General features: G+C 39.2%; 2 protein-coding genes across 2 annotated transcripts in view; one reads left to right on the top strand and one right to left on the bottom strand.

Annotated features, from left to right (window-relative positions):
- Nucleotides 1-6,429, bottom strand: part of ints6 (integrator complex subunit 6) — a 22,649-nt gene extending 16,220 nt beyond the window's left edge. Inside the window, exons 1-4 of the mRNA XM_029459524.1 lie at nucleotides 5,995-6,429; nucleotides 5,777-5,854; nucleotides 5,013-5,162; nucleotides 629-718 (exon numbers count right to left, since the gene is read on the bottom strand). Coding sequence (XP_029315384.1) covers nucleotides 629-718; nucleotides 5,013-5,162; nucleotides 5,777-5,854; nucleotides 5,995-6,105 — 429 coding nt within the window. The 5' untranslated portion in view covers nucleotides 6,106-6,429. The remainder of the gene's footprint in view (nucleotides 1-628; nucleotides 719-5,012; nucleotides 5,163-5,776; nucleotides 5,855-5,994) is intronic.
- A 3,226-nt stretch (nucleotides 6,430-9,655) lies between these two features.
- wdfy2 (WD repeat and FYVE domain containing 2) lies at nucleotides 9,656-27,064 on the top strand. The gene is made up of 13 exons (XM_029459483.1): nucleotides 9,656-9,926; nucleotides 11,414-11,481; nucleotides 12,821-12,894; nucleotides 13,655-13,709; nucleotides 15,658-15,808; nucleotides 17,961-18,073; nucleotides 19,025-19,151; nucleotides 19,466-19,571; nucleotides 21,717-21,818; nucleotides 22,554-22,684; nucleotides 22,768-22,876; nucleotides 23,624-23,850; nucleotides 26,133-27,064. The coding sequence occupies exons 1-12, from the start codon at nucleotides 9,790-9,792 to the stop codon at nucleotides 23,651-23,653; spliced, it is 1,203 nt and encodes a 400-aa protein (XP_029315343.1). The 5' UTR covers nucleotides 9,656-9,789; the 3' UTR covers nucleotides 23,654-23,850; nucleotides 26,133-27,064.
- The last annotated feature ends 34 nt before the right edge of the window (nucleotides 27,065-27,098 follow it).

Genomic DNA, 27,098 nt, shown 5'->3' with positions numbered 1-27,098 from the left:
AGCATGGAGGACAACTTACAGATGGAGAGGCAGAAATAAATAAAGCTTTCCTCTCACGACGGACCTTTGCAGTATGAGGAGCAAATCATCGAGATCGCAAGAGGAGCAATATTTGTTAAAAAGGCGAAATGTGTCAAATAATAATTTCTATTTAAATATAGTCGTGCTGCAGAAATGTATTCTACAGATTTAAGATGTTTTAATGTTTTTAAATGAGAATACTGATTAATTTCCTCTAATATCGCAAATAATATCAACACTTTGTAGTTCTGCATCATAATTAGAGCTAAATTGTTGTTGTTTGAATTGTTAGTTGATTAAAGTCTTTCATCAAGAACAAATATAAAGATGTTTCCAGTTTCTCACATATGAAGAATTTCAGATTTAAAAACTAATTATCTTTGGATTTTGACTTTTTAATGCCGCTCCAATTTTACACAGCGAGGAGCATTTGGTTAAATATTATTATTTTACAATGATAGATTCATAAAATCCCACTCCCCACGTCTTATTGTTTTTGAAAGATTGATTTAAGATATTTTAAAACCAATTAAGGGTTTATTTTTAGATTAATCAAGCAGGAAGCTTTGATGTTAAATAAACAGATGAGCGCCTGATGCTGGCTGACCTCGTCTTGGACTCCCCCGCCGCTGGTCAACTTGTTACCGTCGGTGATGGCGATTATGATGGCGGGTTCGAGGAAAAAGGGATTCCTTCCCTGCGAAAATAAAAAAACAAGAAGAGACATATTCAATATAAATACGAAAGCACAAACGACTGAAGAGTTCAACGCTGTTGGATATTTATAGCACGTGTGAGGAATAAACGAGCCCATCATCATAGAGAACTTACAGGATCTATTTTAAGTGAAGGAAACTTAACTCAAGGGAATTATAAAGCGAGCGACTACATGCATACAGACGGACCCTCGGTGTGCGTCAGAGTATCTGAGAATCTGTGTGAAACCTTTCACACACCAGCGCTCCACACACAGATCAAGTGAAAGCAGCAGCGCATGCATCTGTACGCACCCGCGCCTGTGGGATCTCCTCCACAGTAAAGGGTTCTTACAGCTCAACTGAGATTTAACACTTTGATGCCACTTAAAATTAAATTAAAAACGTTAAAGGTTTGTAAAAGCCTCGTATTTGCCAGGTTCAGTCAGACGGTAAATTGTTATTAGATTAAAACACTGCACTGTTTAATATTCCTCTCCTCGTGGTTACTTCTTCATGATGTGCGTTGGTTCCTCTACCCTGATCTGCGTGACAGATGTAATTAATTATAGAGATTTTAAAAATGGCAACGTCAGGAAAGAAACGATTCATAAAATCCAAATTCGGAGCATTTTAGGACTTTTAAAGAGACTTTTTAAAACCTTTTTATCTTATGAGCTTCATGACATCACTTTGGGTTTTAGGAAATAGTGACTAAATGATTAAACGAGAACATAAAATATGACTTTTCTATTTTAGTTTACTTTTCTTACATTTCAATTAGGCACCGTGTTCGCGTGACGTCTTATACACTTCATATGCATTGCTCTAATTACTAATTTCTGGCACAAGAATTTCCTTCGGGATGAATAAATGTCTGTTTTATGTATAAATAATGTGTAATCGCAGCTCCAGTCGCCTGCAGCTCCGCTCATAGACGAGTCGTGGTGCGCTGCAGTCTGACACAACCGGCCGGTCTGCCAACACAATGCCGGCGTGATGGAGCGCCATTAAAGCTCCGTTCATCTCCCCGCGCTGACATGTTAACTTATGACCAAACATCATCACTTCCTCCCTCCCCGTCCTCGCCTCCCTCTGCTCTCTCTTGATGAAACTGTGATCAGTGTCAGGATTACCCGCCGGCTCCCTCCCTGCTCCTCTTCATCTCCCGGGGGAGACTCATCTCAGATGCCTGGCAACCTGCAGGGCTCTTTGTTACAGTAGAGAGGCGCACTCCAGGGCAACTTTAACTCCCCCACAGCCTTCCTCCCCCCCTCTGCCCCACTGAACGTCTTTGAGCACTTACAAGAAAATCAAAGTTGACTTTTCTGTAGGAATTAAATTGGTAAAGCAAAGCGGACGATATGGAGTTATTATACGGGGCTCACGCAGAGTCAGCAGAGCACAAGCGCTCGCACCTCTTTGCTTTACAGCTGTTGAAGTGAGACAAAGACAGAGTGGCGTTCGACTGCTCAAAGACAAGAGCCCGACAGCTTTCCTGCTCCTAAACTGGAAACGCAGACTTTTAGATCGTCCGCGTTCAGAGGACCTTAGATTCATCGGCAACATCTGGAGCCCATGTGCTGCTTCCATCTCTTCTTTAAACTCTCCCATCAAGCAAACGGCTTCACTAAAGCAGGACGAGCAGCGACAGAGCAGCTCACAAGAGATGTGACGCACCAGCGTAGCACTGAAACAGTTACTCAATAGAACAGAAACTCAATTGCTGCTTTTTTTTAGTGTTTTAAATGATTGTAAACTGAATACATTTGGCTATTTTGTTGGTTGGTTCGAGACATTAATTCAAATAAAGACAATAGTAATATAATAGTCATTATATGTATAGCTCATAATAAGCTAAATACAGTACTGATCAGTACAACATGATGTCTAAGTTACTGACTTTCACAAAGGAGGTCATTAAATTATAAATACCGTTAATCAACCGGTCGTTGGAGCAGCGCTGACCGGAGCAGGACGCAGTAACCTTGACCTCAACATGCTGTTTGTGTTCACATCACTTCTGCCAGCCTGACATCTACATCTGACATTCAACTTCCCCGACAGTGTCCGACATGCATTGTGTACGCTGCACGTATGCATGCATTACCCCGGATGGGTACTTCTATATTAACCACAAGCGTCACCTCGCAGTTAAACTGTGTACGCGTTAGAATGTACAGCCGTGTTGGAGAAGTACTTATAATAAAACTAGTTTTACTACCTTCAGCAGTCGCTTGCAGGGAGTTCATCTACATTCATATTTGCATAATAAAGCAGTTGCATCCCCCCCCATGTGTTGTGTAGTTAACTACCAACACACGTCGGCCATAAAGGACATTTTTATTTAGTTTTTCATGGCTTCTCTGCTGAACGGTGATTTGTTCATGAAGTCTGAAGATGCAGGTTGAAGATGTTTTAGAAGTGTCAGACTACAGGCACAAGTCAAATTGTCTAAAGATAAATATGCGTCTTGGGTTTATGTAGGACCCGTGAACAAGCGTGCACTTGTTGAAATAAACTACATTTTCTTGCAGGCGTGCGACTTCTTTGTATCATATTGTGTTATATCTTTATTGCCTCTTCTTTCTAAGTAGCTTCAGTTAACCGAACAACATTTCTCCCTCGGGAGAAGTAATCAGTAGCTTCCCTGACTTTGTGTTTTAAAATCGTATATTAACTATTCTGGCAGAAGATGGAAACTCATTTCCAGACATTGGACAGAAGACAAGTCTCACAGGGTGACGCCATGACGTCCCCGAAGCCGTTTTCCAATGAGACTAAATCTACATTGTGTCACAAAACTCTGCAAGCAGCACGTTCGTCACCTGTTGCAGGAAAGTCATCAGGCTCAGGACGCAACTTCACAATTCCCATCCATCATCGAACTGTCACGCAGCTTCACTTTCAACATCTCCGTTCCTAAACTCTCTGCCAGCAGAGATTTAAGAGGGTGATGCTGTGTGGAGCCGAGCCAGTGATACTGAATTAGTTACAGAGCTCGACAAATATTCGTTTTGCATATTCAGGCCCAATTAAATTTAAGTGAACGTCGGACTCCAGCTGGGAATCAAACCAACTCTGCTGTTCGGCTGGAGGAGAGAATTGTTGTTTAAAGTGCAGATTAAAACTGTGTTTCGAGCGCAGTTCTTCTTCTTCAACATCTTGTGAACAGATACTTTACAATGTGCCAGCTGCAGAACGTAACACCGTCTAAACCTCAGCATTAGTTACATTTAATAAAAAAAATGTTTTGACAAAAAGCTTCAGAATGAAATTTAAACCCAATTCAAGTTTAAAACGTCTTCTGGCAACAAAGAAACGACATTAAGTCGCCTTTCTTTAAGTCTACCGGGCAAAACATTACACAGTTTAAAGCAGCGCAGCAATAAATTGCACCTTTATGAAGATTATAAAACGTTTTGTTAAAACGTTTGAGAGGCGTCATTAAGGTCAGTACAGATTACATATTTTCTCCGCCCCATTTATGCCAATGAGGGGAAAGTAAAAATGTTAAACCTCTGAGGATTAGCAATACAATTAGCTGAAATAACACCGTTTCTGAAACAGCTTTAAAAAGTAGGATTAAAGCAGATCTGATGTTCCGGCTGCAACTAACCATTATTTTCATTATCGATTAATCTGCCAATTATTTTATTCATTAGTCATCAGTGTATAAAATGTTAGAAAATAGTTTATTTATCCCACTTTCTCAAAATCCAAGTTCTTTAAATGTCTCGTTTCTTCAGTCCAGAACACAAAGATAATTATTTATATATATTAAACTAAGAAAAACATGAAATCTCCATATTAGAGAAGCTGAAAACAGCATTATCTGACATCTCTGCATAACAAACTATTTTATCATTATTTAATTATTAATCCATTATCAAAATAAGTGTCGACTAACCGTTGCAGCTCTGTGTATTAGAGTGCTTTAGTTATAGCTGAGCTTAAAAATAAATCATGCACTTCTAGGGTTTAAATGTCATTTCGTAAATAAATAAAACTCAAAAGTATTAGCATGAAGCTACCCGTGATTTAGAGCACAGAGTCTGTAACACAAACCAATAAAGTAAAAATAAGTTGTTGTTTTTAAACTTTGTTGCTGTTATGTTTGTGTCATGAGCACATGACTAAGTGTGTGGGGTCACAGTATGCAGGTGGTTGATGCTTGTAAGACTGGGGATAGGGGAAGGCGAGTAGGGAGTGAACGGGGTCTGTGGTGGGGGCCATATTGTCACAACTTTTTTATATCAACCTTGATTTCCTCTCTGCCTCTTCAGTGCTACATACCTGTCCATAGTTGTCTATCCCAGTCACTAATCTATTGAGATTGAGTAAATCAAAAGCGGTCCTCAAGGAATGGCCAATAGCTGTGAGTCCGGCTGCTTGCAGGTTCCTCAACTCTGTCATGAATGTGGCGTGGCTCTCTTTCCATCCAGCCTTTAAAAAAAAACAAAACACAAATTAATAAAAATAAAAACACACCATGGTGGTTAATAACACACACAAAGCTCTACAACTACACCACTGTTGTGAACACCAGACAACTTTTGCAGAAGTAGTTTTTTTTTATGATTCTGAACTGATAAACATGTATTATTATTATCATTATCTCGTTTTTACTCTATTTTGCGAAATCAATAATCTGACAGCAGCCAGGACACCAGGCTCGCGAGGGATCATAAACTACAAAGTGGCAGCCTGACTAAAGTGGCAATTTGGTCTAAACAACTAAAGTAAGCTAGTCTCCCCCCCCCCCCCCTCCATCCCTCCCTCCCTCCCCCCCCCCCCCCCCCTCCATCCCTCCCTCCCTCCCTTCAATCCCTCCCTCTCCTCCCCCCAGATATCACCTCGCTGTATAAATAACACCCAGAGTTCCTTGCTGCTCACATTGAAACAAAATGTCGGCCATGTTTTAAAAGGGGTATGAAAGCTCCTCCTGAAGATTCCCCTCTACACAATTGATGTAGTGATCACAACGTGGTGGAGCCAATGGAAGGGACAGTTCAATCTGCGTAATGTAAAGCTGGACATGACCCGAAAACAAACTCTACCTTTATCCCGAAGGGGACGTCTTCAAAATTTACCAACATGTACCGGTCCCCTCGGCTGGCCGGGTCTCTCCCTCTGAGCTGCGGAAATAGTAGAGCATTATTTACGGTTATCGAGAGATCGGGTTTGACAGGCGAGCTTGCAACAGTACAATGATGATCTGAACCGTCATCCCGCTCGGGGATCTCCCAATATGAATGTGTCTTGCTGGTTACAGTACCTTCATAAAAGTCTCAACAGCGCCTTTTGCTATGTCCAGAAAGGTAGTGCCCAGATGGGTGCGCTGGTTCATTGAAGCGGACGTGTCTATCAGAAAAAGTAAAACGGGCATTGTGATGGTAATGACACGTTCTGCATGGACTTGGTGTCAGTTCAACCGGCCAAAACGCAAAAAAAATCTTTTGTTCTCCTGCCGCCTGTATCACCTCTCAGCTAGCTAGCTAGCTGGCTGGCTAACTGTCTGTCTCACACATTCTTTCAAAAAAAGTGTAAGAATAGTGAGTGAAGAAGCCCTTTCCGGGCTAACTAAACTAAAAACCTCAAACCCTAGGGGCAGGTTATTGATTCACGAGGGATATTGATAATTATAACAATATTTTGCGAATATTTCTAAGTTTCATAGTAACAAAGTTCCCCCCCATAGTGTGTCCCTGCTTCTCCCTACACTGAATGCGCTGTGTCTCGTCAACTGGTTTTAACATAAGCTCCTCGCTTGACCACGCCCCCCAAACGGCCTGTCAGCGTCACGTGTACAAGGCCTCGCTCCTCATTGGCTGTCTGAAGCCCCTCATTACCATATCCAAATAAGGCTAGAGCTGAGCGTCTCATGCGCATGCTTGCTTGTCTGAGAGGCAGGAATGCAAGGAAAATATTCTGTACATGCATTATGTGTTAAAGAATACAACATATGTGGCAACGCACTCTTTTTTTAGGAGCATTGATGTAAGTTATTAAACCATATAAGAATGATGTCTGCCGTTAGAGCTGATTACATAATCCACATGTACTTCATCCTATGCACGGGCGTGGGCTACTGTGAAAGACAACCCCTAAAGAGGAAACTGAAGATAGACAATATGGAAATAAAAACAGTGACATATTAACCCAGGGATACAACTTGGGTTGTCACACAGAAAGTACTTGCTGACACCATTGTACTTTTTTATGCAATGACCAAATAAAGACATCCTTTTTCTGCGAAACAGTAGGAAGGAAGAGAGGTTTAGCTGAATAGTCACTGTAAGGGATTGACATGCGCGAACACATACTCACACACCCTGCAGCTCTAAAATGGCTATACTTTGTCTCTCTTAAGCATATGTGCAATACCCTACATATTCACAAGAAAGAAGGCATTAAAACTGTATTATTCTGAAAAGAGATAAGTGAGATTTATTAAAGTAGTAGGCATACTTCTTGTTACAAAAACATGTAGTTATGTCACATAATATGTCTCAACTAATACTCTGTACACACTTGAGAATTATTTCGATTGATCTCCAAAAGGCTACACATCATCCTCTCTGATTATCGGCTCAACTCTTAATGCCACATGACACTCAGGGAGACGTGCGCGATTGTGCAAAACAATTTACATAATGGAGCTCCTTGGAAAATATCATCACTTCCGCAAAAATAAGAGGAAACCATCCGGTGGCTGGCGATAGCAAAGAGGAGGAAGGTCTATTGCCTCTTGTTTGACAATGTTTGAAGCAACACACACACACACACACACACACACACACACACACACACACACACACACACACACACACGCGCGCACATGCACATGCACACACAATTCATTTTCCGGTGTGTCATTGTTTTTCAGAATAAAATGATTTATGGGGACGGTGTAACTGGATCTAGTGAGAAAAATTGCACAGCAGTTGTATTAACATTTATCATTTATTTAGTGTGAACCCATCAAATATATGATATGCATTTAGAGTCAGAGTATACATTTTATAGTATAAGATGCATTTATATAGGTTAAACTACCCAACAGCATACAACATAATGAATACTTTATATTTTATGTTTCTATACATCAGTAAAAATTAAAGTTCGAAATCAAAACTTGAATGCAGGACATTTCCATCACAATTGTCTGATATCCTCAATACTTTGTTCCCCATTATTTTGACTACTTTTATTTTTGACCAGTTACATTTTCTAAAAAATATATTTTGTTTTATACGATGTGATGATTTGCAAATATGTTCCACTCTCAAAATATCTTACACCCTACTGTTGTTGCTCCAAACTATTTGACCCCACAAGAATCCAAAGAACTCAAATTCATAGTTTTTCATAGCCTTCAGCATACTTCAAAAGTTACAAATAAACTCCAGCACTCAGTCTAACTTAAAAAAAATAATGATTTATGTGCAACGTTTCGGTGTTAGACCTTCATCATGCTAATGCTTTGTGACAATGAGAAGCCATCTTAAACAGGGAGTGGCTGTAAGTCTGCAACCAATCACACATTACATTCTCCATGTGTTATATGAAGGCATAAAAACGCTATCAAAGATCTACTATAAGACAATAAACAATATATGGAACAAGAAAAGTACACTCTGTATAGTAACAATGACAAATGTTCCCCAAAATGCTTACAGTAAATGGGTCGAGTCTTATATATAGTCTAATAATCTTACACATTTCAAACTTTTATTTTGAAGTCCAGACAAAATGTGACCGGAAATCATTTTTCTCATGTTTCACAACTTTTTGGAAACAGCCTGTAAGAGGAACTGGAAGTATTTTTTATAAAATGTGTTACATTCTTGTTTTTGCCGATATTAACAATAGATAATTTGCATTATCTATTCGTTTCAAGATAATCATTTGCTTGGATCAAACTTACGAAAACATACATGTATGTCAGTCAGTTTTACTATGAAAGTCATAACCAGAAGTGTGAAGCTTTGTTGTCAATGGGACTTGATTACTGTGTGAGTCCGTCAGTACAATGAATGAAGCTACCAAGAACATCTTAAAAGAGACTTCACTTTATTTGCCTTCAACATAAAAGCAGGCTGCACGTCTTGTATTCACATTATTCACAGTAAGTAAGTTATTAACTGTACAAATCACCAGTAATGCTGCTATTCTATCTGTAAATCCGCCACCAACAGTTGAAACAGGAAACGTGTAGAGAGAACAACACAGGAGGGGTGAAATGTCCATGGTGGGAGTTCTTTTCAATCCATTTTCCAGTGAGAAAGTTCTCATTGTGATGTTTGAATAAAGACTCTCATGCTCATGTATGTTCTGTTCTAATAATATATATTGGTAATAACATGGCTGTTTGTTTCTATTTAGTAATAATAAGCATTGGGAAGGTTGTAATACGTAATAAGTTACAGATTACTTGTTACCCTCTTAAAGTGTAACTAGTAATGTAACTATTTCAATTAATTCGTCAAAGTAATGTTTCTTATAACATTGATTACGTTTTGATTGATAAACTGGTCAATAAATCTGAAAATTCACATAAACATGAACTTAAACCATGCAGTGTACTCATCACTGATTCAGACTTAAGATTTTTATTGCCAACAAGTGCTTCTCTGTGATTGTTGTGCATATGATAAATAAATAAATAATTTGAACTTGATTATCTAACAAGTCGTTGCCATTTGATAATGTTTTTTAGCTGCTGTTTTATCTTTCAGTTAAAACGTTGTAAAGTGCTATATAAATAAAGTTTATTATTATTACTTTTTTAATACCACAAAACCTCATGTAATAATTTTTTTTAATATCTTTACATTTCAGAGATGATGCTTTTAGTTTGAAAATATAACAGTAAACCGGAAGTCTTACTTTGTTGACAGGAAATGCTTGGTGTCTGACTGTAGCCGGGTGTGTTTTGTCAGCTGACAGGCAGCATCCGTCACAACACCGCGCTGCTTGCTGACAGCTAGCTAGCTGCTATTAGCCGAGGCTCTGCGGGTATGTTTCCCGGAGTCAGAACCGTAGACGGAGGTTTGTGTACTAACAACTCATGGCGGCCGAAATCCAGCCCCAACCGCAGGCTCGGAAGCCATGTCTGCTGAGCAAGATTGAGGCTTTCCAAGATGTTGTTAGCACGGCGGTCATCATTCCAAAAGAAGACGGCGTTATCAGCGTATCCGAGGACAGGTAACTTGAGTTTGAGCTGCGCTGCGATTAGACCACAAAATAACCTAAAAATTACGATTTATAACCGTCACCTGGCTTGTTTCCCCCCCAACAATGTCTCCGCTCGTGTCGGTCATTGATTAAGCTCGTGCCGGTCATTGATTAAGCTCGTGCCGCTGCCGTTTGTCCAGTAGAAACAGTCCAACGGTTTACGGCTAAAGAAGAAAACATCCCATAACGTTTCTATAAAAGTGTCAGCTGACAGTCATTTGATTCACCCATAGTATGTTTATTTATTTGGTTTATAAGTAACAATTAGTCATTAATTGATTAATTAATCTACAGAAAAATAATTCATGTTTTTAGTAATTTTTCAAGCAAAAATAGCGGAAAAAAAACACATTTTCTCTGATTCCAGCCTCTTAAACTATAAATAAACCGGTTATATTCAAGTGTACAGTGCTGCCTTTCTGCTGCTTTCAGTATACTGTTAAATATAACAAATTGCTTGTAGAATTAAAAATATCAAATATTGACATAATAATAATTAGAAAATGCAGTTTTCTACTCAAAACATTTGATCTAACTCAAAACATCCGGGAGTATATTACAGTATTTTGCAATGTGTGTATTGCGCAATTGTACAACCCTATCTCAAATAAGAGGATTTGCTGCTTTTCTATGTCATATCTCATAGTAAATGTGTGTGTGTGTGTGTGTGTGTGTGTGTGTGTGTGTGTGTGTGTGTGTGTGTGTGTGTGTCTTCTTTGGTTGCCAAGTGTGTATATCCAGTGTATTGACATGTGCTTGAGGGTGGGTGTGATCCTCTGCATGTTCAAAGGTTGTATGTCCTGTAATGTCTGTGTAATCTCATGTCCTTTACCCATTACACCTAGGTGTAAAAACAGGCACTGCAAATTAGGAACGTTTGAGATCCTGGAGATAATTTCCCGCAGGAGTTGGGAAGTGTAGCGCGTTTCCATCGCTGATCTGCCTCCCAAAAAGTCGAAGCTTCAAAACTAAATAGATTAACCGATTAATCAATAAAATGTCAGAAAATTGGGAAGAATGTCCATCTCAGTTTCTTAAAGTCCAAGGTGATGTCTTTTTCTGTCGGTCCAAACCCAAATATATTTAATGTAATAATATATAAAACAAGCAAAGGTATGAAATCTATTATTTTGAATGCTGAAGACAGTATTTGTTTTTGATTAAAAATGATCAAAATACTTGGCGCTTATTTTTCTGTCGATCGACTTATTGATTAGGCGACTAATCTTTACAACTCCAGTATAAACTGCCTTTTTTAACCTTGTAAACAGCAGTTTGTGCCACTTTTTCATGAAAAATGACTAACATTTAGTCGATTTATCAAAATAATTGGCGGTTCTTCTTCTGCCGATCGACTAATCGATTAGTCGTCTAATTATTGCCGCTCTACATCAAACCTCAGATGCCTTGAAGGCTTCTTAGTAATGCCACTAAAACGTTCTGGTTTCACCCCACAGGACGATTCGGGTATGGCTGAAGAGAGACAGCGGTCAGTACTGGCCCAGTGTCTACCACACAATGACAAGTAAGTATTCTTGCTTCCGTTTTACCTAAATGTGTTAATGATAAGTAGATGTTTTGTGTTTATATTGTTAAACAGATGTTAGATTAAAGTGAATGATTGCTCAGTGTAATCCAGTAAATCATGAGTGTGTAACTTCAGTCTGCAAAGTTGTCCAGATAACATGTACTTCTTAAAACAGGCCTGTAGTTCTGTGTGAGCATCTCCTCATCACGGAGAACATAATGAATCTCACAGACTCCACTTCTCAGGAAGAAGTTAAAGGAGTTTACTTGCTCCTGGAATTAGATTGAGCATCTAACGCCTGCATGATTCACTCTCCTCCCTTCAGTGCTGCAGTGCTGCGTGTCTGTGACACTTTACCTTGTTTCCCTCCAGTTGTGCAACTCAAGGAAATGCCATGCCGCCATCAGCAAGATCTGTAGCTTACAATAGAAGTACCAGAGGCTGCATATATTAGACATTTTAGTTTGCTAATAGCAAAAACGAAATTGCAAAAGATTCACAATCACTACTTTCAGGATTTACACATAAAGCAATTACATTTTTTTCAGTATTTATATTGTGCAAAACTGAGTAAAATGACTTTACATGTTACTTTATAAAGGTTGAAGGAAGTCTTTCTTACATAAAGGCATCCGTGCATCTTTGAGTTGCTTCGTCACACGTTTGTTGTGTGCTCTGTGGACACTTTCGTATGAAGGCAAATTGCCGGGACTTTGGTCCCACGTTTTTCTTTTTCATCCCCCAAACTTCAGTCAACACATTTCGGACTGTTATCCAAAGTGGTTAAATGGTGCACAGAAATGTCGAAATGATCTACAATGTATTGATTTTGTTTTGGGTTATTTTTGCCAAAGTAAATCAGCCAAACAGAGTTTCAACAGAATTAGAGATTTGTTCGGTCTCAAACTGAACTTTCCAAAATAGATTGTGAAAATAAAGGCAATTTAGACGAGAGTTGCAAAGATTAGTCTCCTAATCAATAACTTGATTAACAGAAAAATAAGCACTAATAAATATTTAGATAATTATTAATTGTGTAGCAAAACAAATCAGACTCTCAAAAAGGTTTTTTTGCTTTTCTTGTTTAATACATTATTATATTAAATGATATATTTCAGTTTGGACCGACAATAAAAGACTAATGGAGAATTTTTACACTTTTCTGACATTTTGTAGATCAAACGACTAATCTAGAAAATAATCTGCAGATGAATGGATAATGAAGATGATCTGTAGTCGCAGCTATAATTTAAAACTGGAAAGTCTTCCCAAAATAACAACAACATGACCTCGTGCAGGTGTTCACTATTATTCCTGTCTGTGTTTGTGCCTCCAGCTTCGTGCTCCTGCATGTCCTTTAACCCGGAGACCAGGAGGCTGTCCGTGGGGATGGATACTGGCAGTATCTGTGTAAGTCCAAACACAACCCTCTGGCCTTTCTTTCTCTTCACACACTCGACTGAATATTTGTACTTTTGTCGGTATGTTGACAGGAAGATTTTGGGATCCACCGTTTGGCACAGCTTTAATTGTATGAATTTAAGCTGTTGGCTCCTTGTGTTGTCAGATCACTGAGCTGTAACTGGGTGAGGAAGGAAAACCTCTGAAGTCTGACATTCTGTCTTTTCTCTGTGAGATGTGTAAAATGGACATATTTGCGGTTTGTCTTCAGTGAGGCTTCTGACTGGTGGTGTTTGCTTTAAGCAGTTTTACTCTCCACTTTTTTGTTTTGTTGTTTGAGAGTTTGGGTTGTTTGTTTTGGAACATGTTGGCCCATCACAAAGTCAGACGGTAACATTGCAGAACATTTTCAAGGATTTCATCGCAGAACAACTTTTAAACTTCAAGTTATTTTATTGGTGTTAGCCCCAGAGACAGACACCGTCAGACCAAGAGCAGTTCTCCTCATCACCGGCCTGCAGCTCACTTTACTCAAGTCATTTGCATTTACATTTTTAGAAAGGTGGAAAGTATTTATCTTTCTACAGGAAGCAGGCTGACACTTCAAATATAATCACATTTTTAAAAGATTTGAGACCTTTTGTTACTCCGAACACATTGGAATTTAAATAAAACAACATCATCTGTTTGCCATTTATAGATTTATTTGGAAACTTTAGTCATTGACCTCAGTCAGTGTGAACATTTCTCTCCACTTCCTGTCTTTCAGGAGTTCATCCTGTCAGAAGACTACAACAAGATGACCCCAGCAAGCACCTATCAGGGTAAGACAGGAAGTGTCTGTGTGCGTGCGTGTGTGTGTGTGAGTCAGTAGAGAGCTAAAAGATACCAGTCCTGAAACAGTGCTAACATATCTTACATTTTACAAATAGTAAAAGCTTAGCTGAACTCATGTGTTTTTAATGTTGTCACGTGAATCAGAATTCTTGATGTAAAACCCGAAGCCAACCTTAAAGGGCCAGTGTACTTAAATGTAAAACTATAAACTCGTCGCGTCACCTCCTTCTCAATGACGGCTTTTCCTTCCTGTGTGGCTGTTGGGATCAGGTTTAAACACTTTGTATTTCCCAGTGTCAGGTTGTTATTATTGTGACAGTTATTGACCAGAAGCACATGCAGTACGATGTGTCTCAGAGATCATAGTTACAGGACTTGAAAATGACTTTGGTTACTCCTAGTGGCGGTACTGAAAGAAAGAAAGACGAGGTGCTGGACAGAATACAAAAGGTGTAAATAGTCTGCGTACTAGATAATGCTCCCATGAACATGTATTTGATTAATTACCACGACTGAATTGGGATTATCTCATAATAATTAAAATATATGCTCCAAAACATCTTGACAAATATATAATCTCTTTTTTGCCCCTTTTTTAAAGAGAAACCTGGATTTGCCCTTTTATCTTATATTAGAGCTGAACAGTTCTCAACTGTATTGCAATCATAATATGCACTATATATACATATATATATGTATGTATATAGACTGTCTAATACCTGCAGACAGCTCGTGATGTAGTAATGTGCACCCGTTGTGTCGTACCTTCATGTGTAGCATTAAGTGCATCTTTAAGATGTGAAGCTGACCTGCTGACCTCGGCCCTCATTACTCTTCAATGCTCTGAAAGCTTATTTCTAAAAGCTGCCCCCCTTCTGAAACTCTACAATTCTTTGAAATCTGTGGACCATGTTATTCATCACCACGTGTGTTTTATTACTCTGGCAGTTTCTGGACAATTCACTGCTAATAAACTCTGCTGAGCGCTGCGTACTGAAGGCTCTGAACACTCTGCAGCCTGAGGGAGGTTCCTTCTCTGCCGGTTTTCTTAATTCATTTCTTTCTTTTGAGTATAACTCGCTCAGACATATCTGGCCCAGAGCGCCGCTGATCGATCTCTTTAGCTTTAGCTATATATTGAGATGTTTATGAACACACATGCAAGCCTTAGAAAAATGTATTACATGAATGCAGAACATATTTATAGTTGACCTTTTATTTTTATGACTTGTATTTCTCGGATCTTATGTGAAAATGTTATCGCATGTCTTCGTGTGTACTGCGAGTGTGGACCGTAAAACTGTGCAGATCTCAAAATATCTCAAGCAACTTTCTCTTTATTTAAATATGGCTGCTCGATTTAATGCAACAATCGTAATCGTGATTATTTACCACGATTACTCACTGACTTTGGAAACGTTTTTTTTTTTAATCGTTTTTTTAGCAGTGGATTTTCTTAAATATAATAAAAAAAAAAGAAAACTAAATAGAATAATAATAATATATAACATATAAATATATATTTAAATAAATAATATAAAAATAATATATACAAATAGATTAGAAAAGTTCAGTTCCACAATTTACTAAAAACATATATTTAACATTTTGGGAAACTATATTCAACATTTTCCAGTCAGTAACTCAAGGCAAGGGGCGCGCTGGATTTACAATACAAGACAAAACGAGAGCGTCATAGTGAAACAGTGTCTCTATAACGGTTTCATCTCGATTATCTTGTTTTTATAATCGTTGGAAGAAAACATTTAATTGAAAATAAAATTAGATTCACCGCCCAGTAAATGTGTATTCCTGTGTCATTTCAGAACACTGTTGGTTAAACGCTGTTTTTAAATTGCTGACATCATCCCACCCTATCTGGGTAGGCCCCTGCACTGTGATTGTAATCTCATGTGTGCTCTTGTGTGCCTGCAGCCCATCAGGGCCGAGTGACTGTGGTGCTGTTCGTGTTGGAGATGGAGTGGCTTCTGAGCACCGGCCAGGACAAAAACTTCAACTGGCACTGCTCAGAGAGCGGCCAGCAACTGGGGACGTACCGCACCACCGCTTGGGTTTCAGGACTACAGTATCCTTTAATGCCCCTCCTGGCCCTGATTGTTGTCTTGATTTGTCGGCTACTTCACCCTCACAGTGCGCTCAATGAACTTGACGGCTAAGCTTCCTGCTTAACGGAGAAGGTTGGATTCAACCGAGCGGGAAGTGACGAGCCATCTTTGGTGCTCTGGACTGTGAAAAGTCTCCGGCTTTTTATTATGATAACACAGTCTATTTTAAGGCCACGGCAACATAAGACGGAGCAATTTAGCTTAGCTTCCAGTGAGTTTTGTGCTAATGGCAAGAGCTAACAATAGGCATCAGTCATGCTGTTGTCAAGGAAACGGTCTGAGTAGGTTTCAGTAATGGCCAGATGAAAGGCTGTGAGTGCTCGGCAGCGACACCGATCCATACCAATGAGCTGTGAGGTCATCACACTGCTCGTATCCTGCGAACCTCTACATCAGCTCGAGACCCAGAAGAGAAATTTGGTGTCAAATTTTGTGAATCTACATTACAGCTACATTTATAAACTAGAGATAAAGAACACAGCAAACCATGAAGTTAAAATGTACATGATATCGATGTATTTCATTATAAATGTACCTCATAGCATTGATCACAGTGTAATGTTAAGTTAATCACCACCTCACAACGTGCTTGCACTTTGACCTTACACTGAAAACAAACAGAATCTGAGCCGAATAGAAAAATGTATTCACATATAGCATCGTTATGCATTTTACGCAATTTGTGCCCTAACCTGTACCTGGAGTGTTTGTATTTACAGGAGCAGGTTTAAAGGTCACACGTTGGCAAACCTGCAGCTCTTTCATGTTCTTGATGTTATTTCAATGAAACATTTATTAGCTTTTTTTTTAACTTAATTCCCAAATATTGTTAATGGTTGATAAAAATGTCATTGGATTACAGTGGGATTAAAGAGGATAGGGAACCACTGATCTAGATCCTTTGATTCACTGGTAATAACGCAGTATATATATACTTATTATTTATATTTGATGTATATATATATTATATAAATAATATATATAAATAATATATATATATATATTATATAAATAATATATAAATATATATAAATAATATATAAATATATATATATATATTATATATTATATATATATATTATATAAATAATATATATACATAATATATTATATAAATAATATATATAAATAATATATTTATATATATTATATAAATAATATATATAAATAATATATATATATACTGTGTTATTACAGAAATATATATTACATTTTTACATTATATATATATTATATATGTATATATAATAATAATATATATATATATATATACATTTTACATTATATATATTATATATATATATAAGTAATATATTTATATATATTATATAAATAACATATATAAATAATATATTTATATATATATATTATATAAATAATATATATATATATATATACTGTGTTATTACAGAAATATATATTACATTTTTTACATTATATATATTATGTGTATATATATATATATACATATATATATATATATATATATAAGAAATAAATAATAATATATATATATATATATATATCTATATATATCTATATATATCTATATATATATATATATATCTATATATATATATCTATCTATATATCTATATATATATATATATATATCTATATATAAATATAATATAAATATATTTATATTTATATATAGATATAGATATAGATATAGATATAGATATATATATATCAGGTTCCCAGAGAAAGACAGAAAACTAGAAAGTTCCAGGAATAAGATTTGTATTTATTATAATTTTTTAAGACATTTGATCTGATACTAATAGGATATGCTTGAGCTTCTACAGTGCGGCCAGTGTTGTATTGATTTTAGTCCGTACTGACTTAACCAGGTCAGAGGACTCTGACTAAATCGCCAGTGAGAGAGAGAAGAGTCATCCACTTTGCTTCCACTACAAAGAGCTTTGACTTTACATGTTATAGTTTACACAACGCTAGAACCGTTTGTTTCTCTGTGCAGCTCCCTGCTCGTGTTGACATTGCAGTGGGACTTTGTTTGTCATTGTGTTCCAGTAACGGACAAAGATCCAAACGAATGCATCGATAGTCTTTCAGCAGGATGCTGTTTCTTTGACCTTAATTCTATCCCAGGTTTGATGTGGAGACCAGACACGCCTTCGTAGGGGACCAGTCTGGTCAGGTGACCATCCTGAAGCTGGAGCAGGACAGCTGCAGCCTGGTCACCACTTTCAAGGGACACACTGGTACGCGCACGCGCACGCACACACACACACACACACACACACACACACACACACACACGCACACACACACGCACACACACACACACACACACACACACACACACACTGGTGCTGAAATGATAATGGTATGTTTTCTTCTGCTTGATATGAGACAGAGAAGCTGAATGCAAATCACAGAAACATGAATTTTATAATACGTTTTGTAATTGTTTATATCTATGAATGTGTCTTCTCAAAACGATGTTACATCTTAATGAAACAGTTACAGGCTATTTCAGCCAGGAGCAGCTTTTGTCAGGAGTGAAAGGGATCAAGGGAAATGAAATCTTTACGTTTATATAAACCACCGAGCTGCAGTACATTCACAGATGAGTTGATGCTATTTGTCCGCGGTCAACTTCTGTTGTCCTCAGGCGGGCTTCAGATGTGTTGAGCCGGTTTAGAAGTGATTTTAAAAGCTGTAAGTCCCCGATGCTCCTCAATGTTCAAGAACATCTTTTGAAGCTGTCACTGTGGAATCTGCTTTATTAAAGGAGGCAGAGAAAAATGTCTTCAATAGGATTCAAAGTATTTAGACACGCGCTCGACGGCTGGAGTTAAAGGATAACGAGACGTCGTTGACTGTGTTCGGAAACATCAGAAGAGTAGTAAAAAGAGATGCAAAGGAGAAAGAGTCAAGTTAACCTATTGGCTCACGACATAAAACCAGTTAAGGAAGAAATATAGCTTTTCAAATGAATGAAACAAGTCTTGTGCTTGACGGCCTTAAACTCCTACATTTTTAAATCTGGATAGCAACATCAGCAGATGCTAAATATTTCTGACTCAGCTGTTCTATTTGTGCTCTGGCCTCGGCCTGATGTACATCTTTGTTGATTGGGCTTTGCGTGGGAGAGTTGTGTCTTTGTGCTGGTGTGTTTCAGCTTCAGTGTGTGTCGTACTTTGCTCCAGGTAATGTGACGGCGCTGTGTTGGGACCCCGTCCAGAGGGTGCTGTTCTCCGGCAGCTCGGACCACTCCATCATCATGTGGGACATCGGAGGCCGCAAAGGCACCGCCATCGAACTGCAAGGACACAAGTGAGAATCACAAATACCCACTCCTGACATATAGCGAGGTTACTATATACTGGTTCATGTATGTATAACTAGAACTTAGCAGCTACATTGTGAACGACACATCTGTGGTGGAAGCAGCAGAAAGCCTTTCTGTATTTTAACATTATAAACTGTGTGTGTGTGTCTCTGTGTGTGTGTGTGTGTGTGTGTGTGTGTGTGTCTGTCTGTCTGTGTGTGTGTGTCTCTGTGTGTGTGTGTGTGTGTGTCTTTGTGTGTGTGTCTCTGTGTGTGTGTGTGTGTGTGTGTGTGTGTGTGTGTGTGTGTGTGTCCTACAGTGACAAGGTTCAGGGCTTGTGCTACGCCTCACACACTCGTCAGCTCATCTCCTGCAGCTCAGATGGAGGCATCGTCATCTGGAACATGGACGTATCACGACAAGAGGTGAGAGAGAAGGGGGGGAGAGAGAGAGAGAGAGAGGAATAGAGAAAGAGCCAGGGAGAGGGAGAGATGCAAAAAGGTGAGAGGGATGGAGAGAGAGAGGGAAGAGAGAGATAGGGAGGGGGAGAGAGGGAGGGGGAGAGACGGAGAGAGACAGAAGAGAGAGGGAGGGAGAGAGAGGGATAGAGAGGGAGGGGGAGAGTTGAGAAAAGGGAGAGAAAGAGAGAGAGAACAAAGATAGAGAGAAACAAAGGGAGAGAGAGATAGGGAGGGAGAGATAGGGATGGAGAGAGCAGGGAAGGGGGGTGTTATGGATAGAGAGGGAAGGGGAGAGGTCGAGAGCAGGGAGAGAGGGCGGGGGGAGAGTGAGCAGTGGGGATGCTAGCTAGCGAGGGGGGGGAGGAGAGTGAGCTTTTCGCTAGAAAGGGAGAGAGAGATAGGGAGGGGGAGACGAGTGAGAAAGGGAGAGAGAGATAGGGAGGGAGAGAGAGGGAAGGGGAGAGGGAGAGAGAGATAGGGAGGGAGAGAGAGGGAAGGGGAGAGGGAGAGAGAGATAGAGAGGGAAGGGGAGAGGGAGAGAGAGATAGGGAGGGAGAGAGAGGGAAGGGGAGAGGGAGAGAGAAAGGGAGAGAGATAGAGAGGGAGGGAGAGAGAGAGAGAGAGAAAGGGAGAGGGAGGGAGAGAGAGAGAGAGAAAGGGAGAGAGAGATAGGAGGGAGGGAGAGGGAGAGTGAGAAAGGGAGAGAGATAGAGAGGGAGGGGGAGAGTGAGAAAGGGAGATAGGGAGGGAGGGAGGGAGAGAGAGATAGGGAGGGAAGGAGAGGGAGAGAGAGAGAAAGGGAGAGAGATAGAGAGAGAGACAAGGGGAGAGGGAGGGAGAGAGAGAGAGAAAGGGAGAGAGACAAAGGGAGAGGGAGGGAGAGAGAGAGAGAGAGAGAAAGGGATAGTGAGAAAGGGAGAGAGATAGAGAGGGAGGGGGAGAGTGAGAAGGGAGAGAGAGATAGGGAGGGAGAGAGAGATAGGGAGGGAGGGAGAGGGAGAGAGAGAAAGGGAGAGAGATAGAGAGAGAGAGAAAGGGAGAGAGATAGAGAGGGAGGGGGGAGAGTGAGAAAGGGAGAGATATGGAGGGAGGGAGAGAGAGATAGGGAGGGAGGGAGAGAGAGATAGGGAGGGAGGGAGAGGGGAGAGAGAGAAAGGGAGAGAGATAGAGAGAGAGACAAAGGGAGAGGGAGGGAGAGAGAGAGAGAGAAAGGGAGAGAGAGATAGGGAGGGAGGGAGAGGGAGAGTGAGAAAGGGAGAGAGATAGAGAGGGAGTGGGAGAGTGAGAAAGGGAGAGAGAGATAGGGAGGGAGAGAGAGATAGGGAGGGAAGGAGAGGGAGAGAGAGAGAAAGGGAGAGAGATAGAGAGAGAGATAAGGGGAGAGGGAGGGAGAGAGAGAGAAAGGGAGAGAGACAAAGGGAGAGGGAGGGAGAGAGAGAGAGAGAGAAAGGGAGAGAGATAGAGAGGGAGGGGGAGAGAGAGATAGGGAGGGAGAGAGAGATAGGGAGGGAGGGAGAGAGAGATAGGGAGAGAGGGAGAGAGATAGAGAGAGAGAGACAAAGGGAGAGGGAGGGAGAGAGAGAGAGATAGGGAGAGAGAGATAGGGGGGGAAAGTTCCCGATTGTTTTTGATAATGTAGATCTCTCTTACTCTGAATGATGACGAGTCACCAGATGAGCAGAAGATTCTTTGATCTTCTCTCACAAACACACAGTGGAGCGTCAGTGGAGCGTCTCCTCTGTGTTCTGTCTCTACAGTTATTCAGGACTTTATTGCTTCTTTATTTATAGTCACTTTTATTCTGCCTCAGTGTCGCGGGACACACAGAAGTACTGTGCGGATGAATAAACCGTTGTTTGTCAAGAAATAGTTGCAACTCCCCCGAGAATTTCACATTTAATACTTCTGTTTGTGTGGGAATTAAACAAGTCAGATACATTGTGTAGTTAAGACAGCTAAGCTTGGCTAGCCACTTTCTGACTCCTGCAAACTAAACACCTTGACGTGAGATTATTATTGATGTGTTCACCTTCCTCTCAGAAACATTTCCCAAAGTGGGCAGATCTTAAAATCAGGAAAGAGGTGTTTTAAAAATGTGTGTTTGCACAGACCCCGGAGTGGCTGGACAGTGACTCCTGTCAGAAGTGTGAGCAGCCGTTCTTCTGGAACTTCAAACAGATGTGGGACAGTAAGAAGATCGGCCTGCGACAGGTGCTGCACTTCCTAATGCTCTTCTTTTCTTTCATGTTAGAAATCATCAGAAACAAAAACACAATTTACTCTTAGATTCAGAGATCAGGAGCTCCATCAGACGACTCTCATCTTTTATTTTATTGTTTAGTTTTGCAGGGATGGCACGCAATTAAAAGTAATTGCAGCAGCGTTGCTCCAAGCTCATTTGCATTTGCAAAGAAACAACCAGATAACAACAAATACATAAATAGATTCAGTATGAGAAAGACAAGGTAAGAGCCTGAGGCCGGTTTCAGACAGTGTGGGTATTCCACTTCCCCACTTCTTTAACCGGGTAGATTGTCCAAAGGCTGCGCCCCCCCCCCCCCCCCCCCCCCCCCGGGTACATTCTCTCGTCCTAATGGCTGCAACGTGCAGCATCCTCTAAGAGGAGGGGGTGTGAGATTAGGAATCATTTTAAACATCAGGCGTGCATCAGAGTAAAATAAGACGTCATCATAATTGAGGACATTTTATCAGGATATTACAGTGATGAGAATCCTTTGGCTTTTCCTGAAACATGCAACTCTTGTGAGTTCCTAATGACTCGTTTATGGCTCGAAACACAAAGTTCAGGACTTGGGATTTAACTTAGGACTTCATAGCTTGGCCTAGCTAAGCTACAACTAGCGCTTCCTCTAGCTCAGCTGCTCCTGGTAAGAAGTGAGACTGTTAATCAACGCTGACATGTTGAAGTCCTCCTGTGTTCCTCAGCACCACTGTAGGAAGTGTGGCCAGGCGGTGTGCGGAAAGTGTTCGTCCAAACGCTCCACCATCCCCCTCATGGGCTTCGAGTTCGAGGTGCGTGTGTGTGACAGCTGCCACGAGTCCATCACCGACGATGAGTGAGTAACAATCATCTTCTGTTGTCGTGTACTGAACCTTTGTGCTCTCTGCAGTAAAGTAACGTTGGCTTTGTGTCTTCTAGTCGAGCGCCCACAGCCACCTTCCACGACAGCAAGCACAGCGTGGTTCACATGCACTACGAGCCGACCACCGGGAATCTGCTCACCTCCGGCACCGACAAGGTTGTCAAGGTCTGTATGGGAACAAAGCGTTTCTGCTGCTTCATGAGTCTCAGATCAGACACGCGAGCACACACAGTAACATTTAGTGATGTCAGTCCGGAGCAGACTGACTTTTAACTCACTTAAGTTTGTTGACCTCACACGGCGCGCCTCATCGCTCAAATCTGATTTATCGCTCGGATCAGAATTATTATTATTTTTGGCTCTTCTCATTATTTTTTTGACTGTAGCCAAAGGAATCAGAATTCGGTTTATTGCCAAGTAGGTTGTGACATACGAGGGATTTGTATTGGTGCATGTGTACAGAAAGAAAACAATATAATACAATCAAACACGTGTACAGGAAGCATAAATATGTATACAAATACAATAGAAATATACATACTGTGTATCTGAATTAAAGGTGTAAGAGCTGTGCCGTGTGAAGAAGTGGTACTGTTGTGCAAGAATATGCAACGGTGCACCGTACAGAGGATGAGAACGAGTTCGTACTGCAACACTAGATCCAGTGTGTGTGTGTGTGTGTGTGTGTGTGTGTGTGTGTGTGTGTGTCCGCTCTTCTTACAGCGTCTGGTTTGTGCAACATTTTAATGTCGAATAAAGTGATTTAATGACGTTTGACTTCCTGACTGAAGCGTTCGTCACACATGATCCGTTTAAAGATCGTCGGAAAGAAAAGATGCATTTTAAGTTTGGAGTCAGCAGAAATGTCTCCGGACCAACAACAAACTGTTAATGTCTCGTGTTTCTCTGCAGCTATGGGACATGAGTCCTGTGGTGTCCTGAGGTCTTTTGGGAGCCCAGCAGTCAGCAGGAAGCTCTGTTCACCAAACTATGATGGTTTCACGGTGGCAGTCGCAGAAAGAGAGAAGCGTATCCAAAAACATCGATGTCACCTGGATAATATTCAACAATGAGAAGTGGCTCGTGAGGACACTGCAGGCCGCTGAAGACTGGGAACAGGACCGGCCGTGGCTGACGAGGTGACAGGCGGTTGTGGGTGGGGGGGGGGGATATCTTTCTGTGTGTGAGTGTGTGTATGTGTCTGTAGTGTATAAGAGTGTGTGGGAGGGCCTTTGACTTCATAAGGATTTGACACGCCTTATTTACTTTAATTTCATACCTGAAACTGACAAAACAGTGAAATGTTCTGCACGGTGTCAGCGGGTACCGTCAAACCCAAACGTCACATTTAATTTAGTTTATAGATGTGAAGCACTTCATGGAATTAGATAATTACTCACTCACAAACTTAAACTCACTGATTCATGTGTAGCAGGCTGTGGGATCTCCACAAGAGGAAGCTGTTTGACACCAACCTGCACCACCTACAGGAAGAGAAAGTAACAGCAGCTGCAGTTTAGACTCAACCTGCGTCTTCTGTATTCTTCCTCTCTTTAGGGCAAGTAGGAGACGTATAGACGGAGGACATATAGTGGCACTTAGAGGTGCTGAGTCTTATATATTGGTCATATCTATATATATATATATATATATATATATATATATATATATATATATATATATATATATATATCTATCTATCTATCTATCTATCTATCTATCTATATATATATATCTATATCTATATCTATCTATATATATCTATCTATATATATATATATATATATATATATATATTTATATTTATATTTATATATATATATAGATATAGATATAGATATATATAGATATAGATATATATCTATATATATATATATATATATATATATATATATATATAAATATATTTATATATATATATATATATATATATATATATATATTTATATTTATATTTATATATAGATATAGATATATAGATATATAGATATATAGATATATATATAGAGATATATATATATATATATATATAGATATATATAGATATTTATATATATATATATATATATATAGATATATAGATATTTATATATATATATAAAAATATAGATATATATATATATATATATATATATATATATATATATATGACCAATATGTAAGACTCAGCCACTATAAGCTATAATAATATATATTTATTTAAATAAATAAATATCTTTTAATTTAAATATATATATATATATATATATATATATTTATTTATCAATATATATTTTTATTTATTAATATATATTTTTATATATATATATATATATATATATATATATATATATACACACACACACATATCTACAGTCTATCTGCAGCTCTAGATTATAATAGAATATTTCTCCCCCAAAATGAGCATTTGTATATAAATGACTCCGTGTTAGTTTGAATTCTTGGGAAAGAAATCTTTGTTTTTCTCGCACGCCTCCTCGGTGAACGAAGAATCCAAAAAACGCAGAAAATTCTTGATGCATTGAAGTAAAATGGGGGCCAAGTTTAACAACAGCTCTCAAAACATCTGTTTACAAACTCTCACACAACTCGTGCAGAATAATCCAACTCTCATTAATCCAGTCGTACGCTCACTACTTCACTAACACTTTATTATTTAAAACACTTAACGCATAAACGATACTCGCACCTTCATGAAAGAACATTTGATTCTTTGTTCACCTTGGAGGAAAGTGGGAAAAATAAAGTTTTCTTCAAGAAATCAAGGAAACACAGGGGGAGTCATTGATATACAAATAGTCATTTTAGGGGTGAACTGTTCCTTTAAATGCTCTTACTTTTCTCGCTAATGGGTGGCACAGGTTGAAATCATCTTCTACTTTTTGAACACATCTAAATGATATCAGTACCTTTTTAAATGGACAATCATACTTCAACCACACTGAAGTCCATTAAAATGTTACCAAATAAGCCGTTTACTTAAGTCTCTGTTTAGGCTGCTATTCCTCACATCAACCACTAGAGGAGAGGAGTTTTGAGGCATTATATCAGAGGTTAAAAAGGACAATGGGTCAAATGTGGCACTGTATCTTGTTTCCACTGTGCTCCCAGTGGGCCGGATGTGTACTGCACAGTGTCAGAATATCCACAAAGTGTTTTCTAGTTTAAGCGTGGAAGTTGTGTGTGTGTGTGTGTGTGGATGTTTGGCTGATGTTGATGCACCCAGTGGAGAAAAAGTGTTGGTCCTGCAGCAAAACGATGTTCAGACCCACAGAACGTCATTTTAAAATCTAGTTATATATATATATATATATATATATATATATATATATATATATATATATATATATATATATATATATATATATATCTAGGATATATGTATGTATCTGTATATAAATTGATTCCATTTGATGTAAAGGTGGAGACGTAAAAACATGGAGTCTTCCATCTTCAATATCCTCGTATGGTGACCCCGACATTTAAGAGTTCAGGCCATTACAGAGGCATTACTGTCGATCCTTGTCATGATACAGTACGACCACTGAAGTGTTGTAATCTGAACATCTACACTTCACACTCGCTGATCCTTCCTTCTCTACTGTCGGCTGTTTTATGAGATTATTTATTATTCTACGTGTCGGTCTTAATGTTTCTGCACATATCATTAATCTAATCCGTGGCATCACACTCACACACGTGTCAGGACTGAAAGGAGACTAATGAACATTTGATTCTGTTCTCATCGTTACTGCCACGATACTGACTTTTGTGTCAATGCACTGGAATCAAGAATCAAGTCACAAATCGCTGCTGAAGAGAAAATCTGATGAATTCTTTTGTGATTATCAACTTTGTGCTTCAACGGTTCAGATGGTAACTAAGTGGAATTGTTCTGTTTAAACCGCATGAATGAATATTCTATCTGTTACCTTTTTGTTAAACTCTTTATCCAACAGCTCCTACACATCATGTTTGTTTCATTTCCTTCGCAGAGCAGTTTCAAATGCATGGTGTACAGTTTTAAGGATGTGTTTTATGAACTTAATGTAAAACATTGGCTGCCTGGAAGAGAAGTAACAATCACCCAAACAACTAAAACACAACAGCTTAGTTTGCAAATATAAATACGTGTGATCATGTGAAGTTAATGTGATTTAAATGTGCAAAATCAGATTAAACCGGGACGAGATCTAAACTTCTGCTGCAGTCACAGCGGATTCATCCAGGGCCAGTGTTTCCTTTCTGTTGCAGGAAATATACCCGACATTGTTGTGCGTCAGTGTGTCCATCAACGTAACGTGTCTGAATTACATATTAAAAGAGCAGGTGCACCTACTCCACAAATTGTGAGACGGTTTGTCGTTTGTTTTCTTTCTCAGGTCAT

Source organism: Cottoperca gobio, chromosome 21 (genome assembly GCF_900634415.1).
Source record: "Cottoperca gobio chromosome 21, fCotGob3.1, whole genome shotgun sequence".
NCBI lineage: Eukaryota > Metazoa > Chordata > Actinopteri > Perciformes > Bovichtidae > Cottoperca > Cottoperca gobio.
The sequence above is the reverse complement of the archived record's forward strand: the minus strand, read 5'-3'. Positions and strand labels throughout refer to the sequence as shown.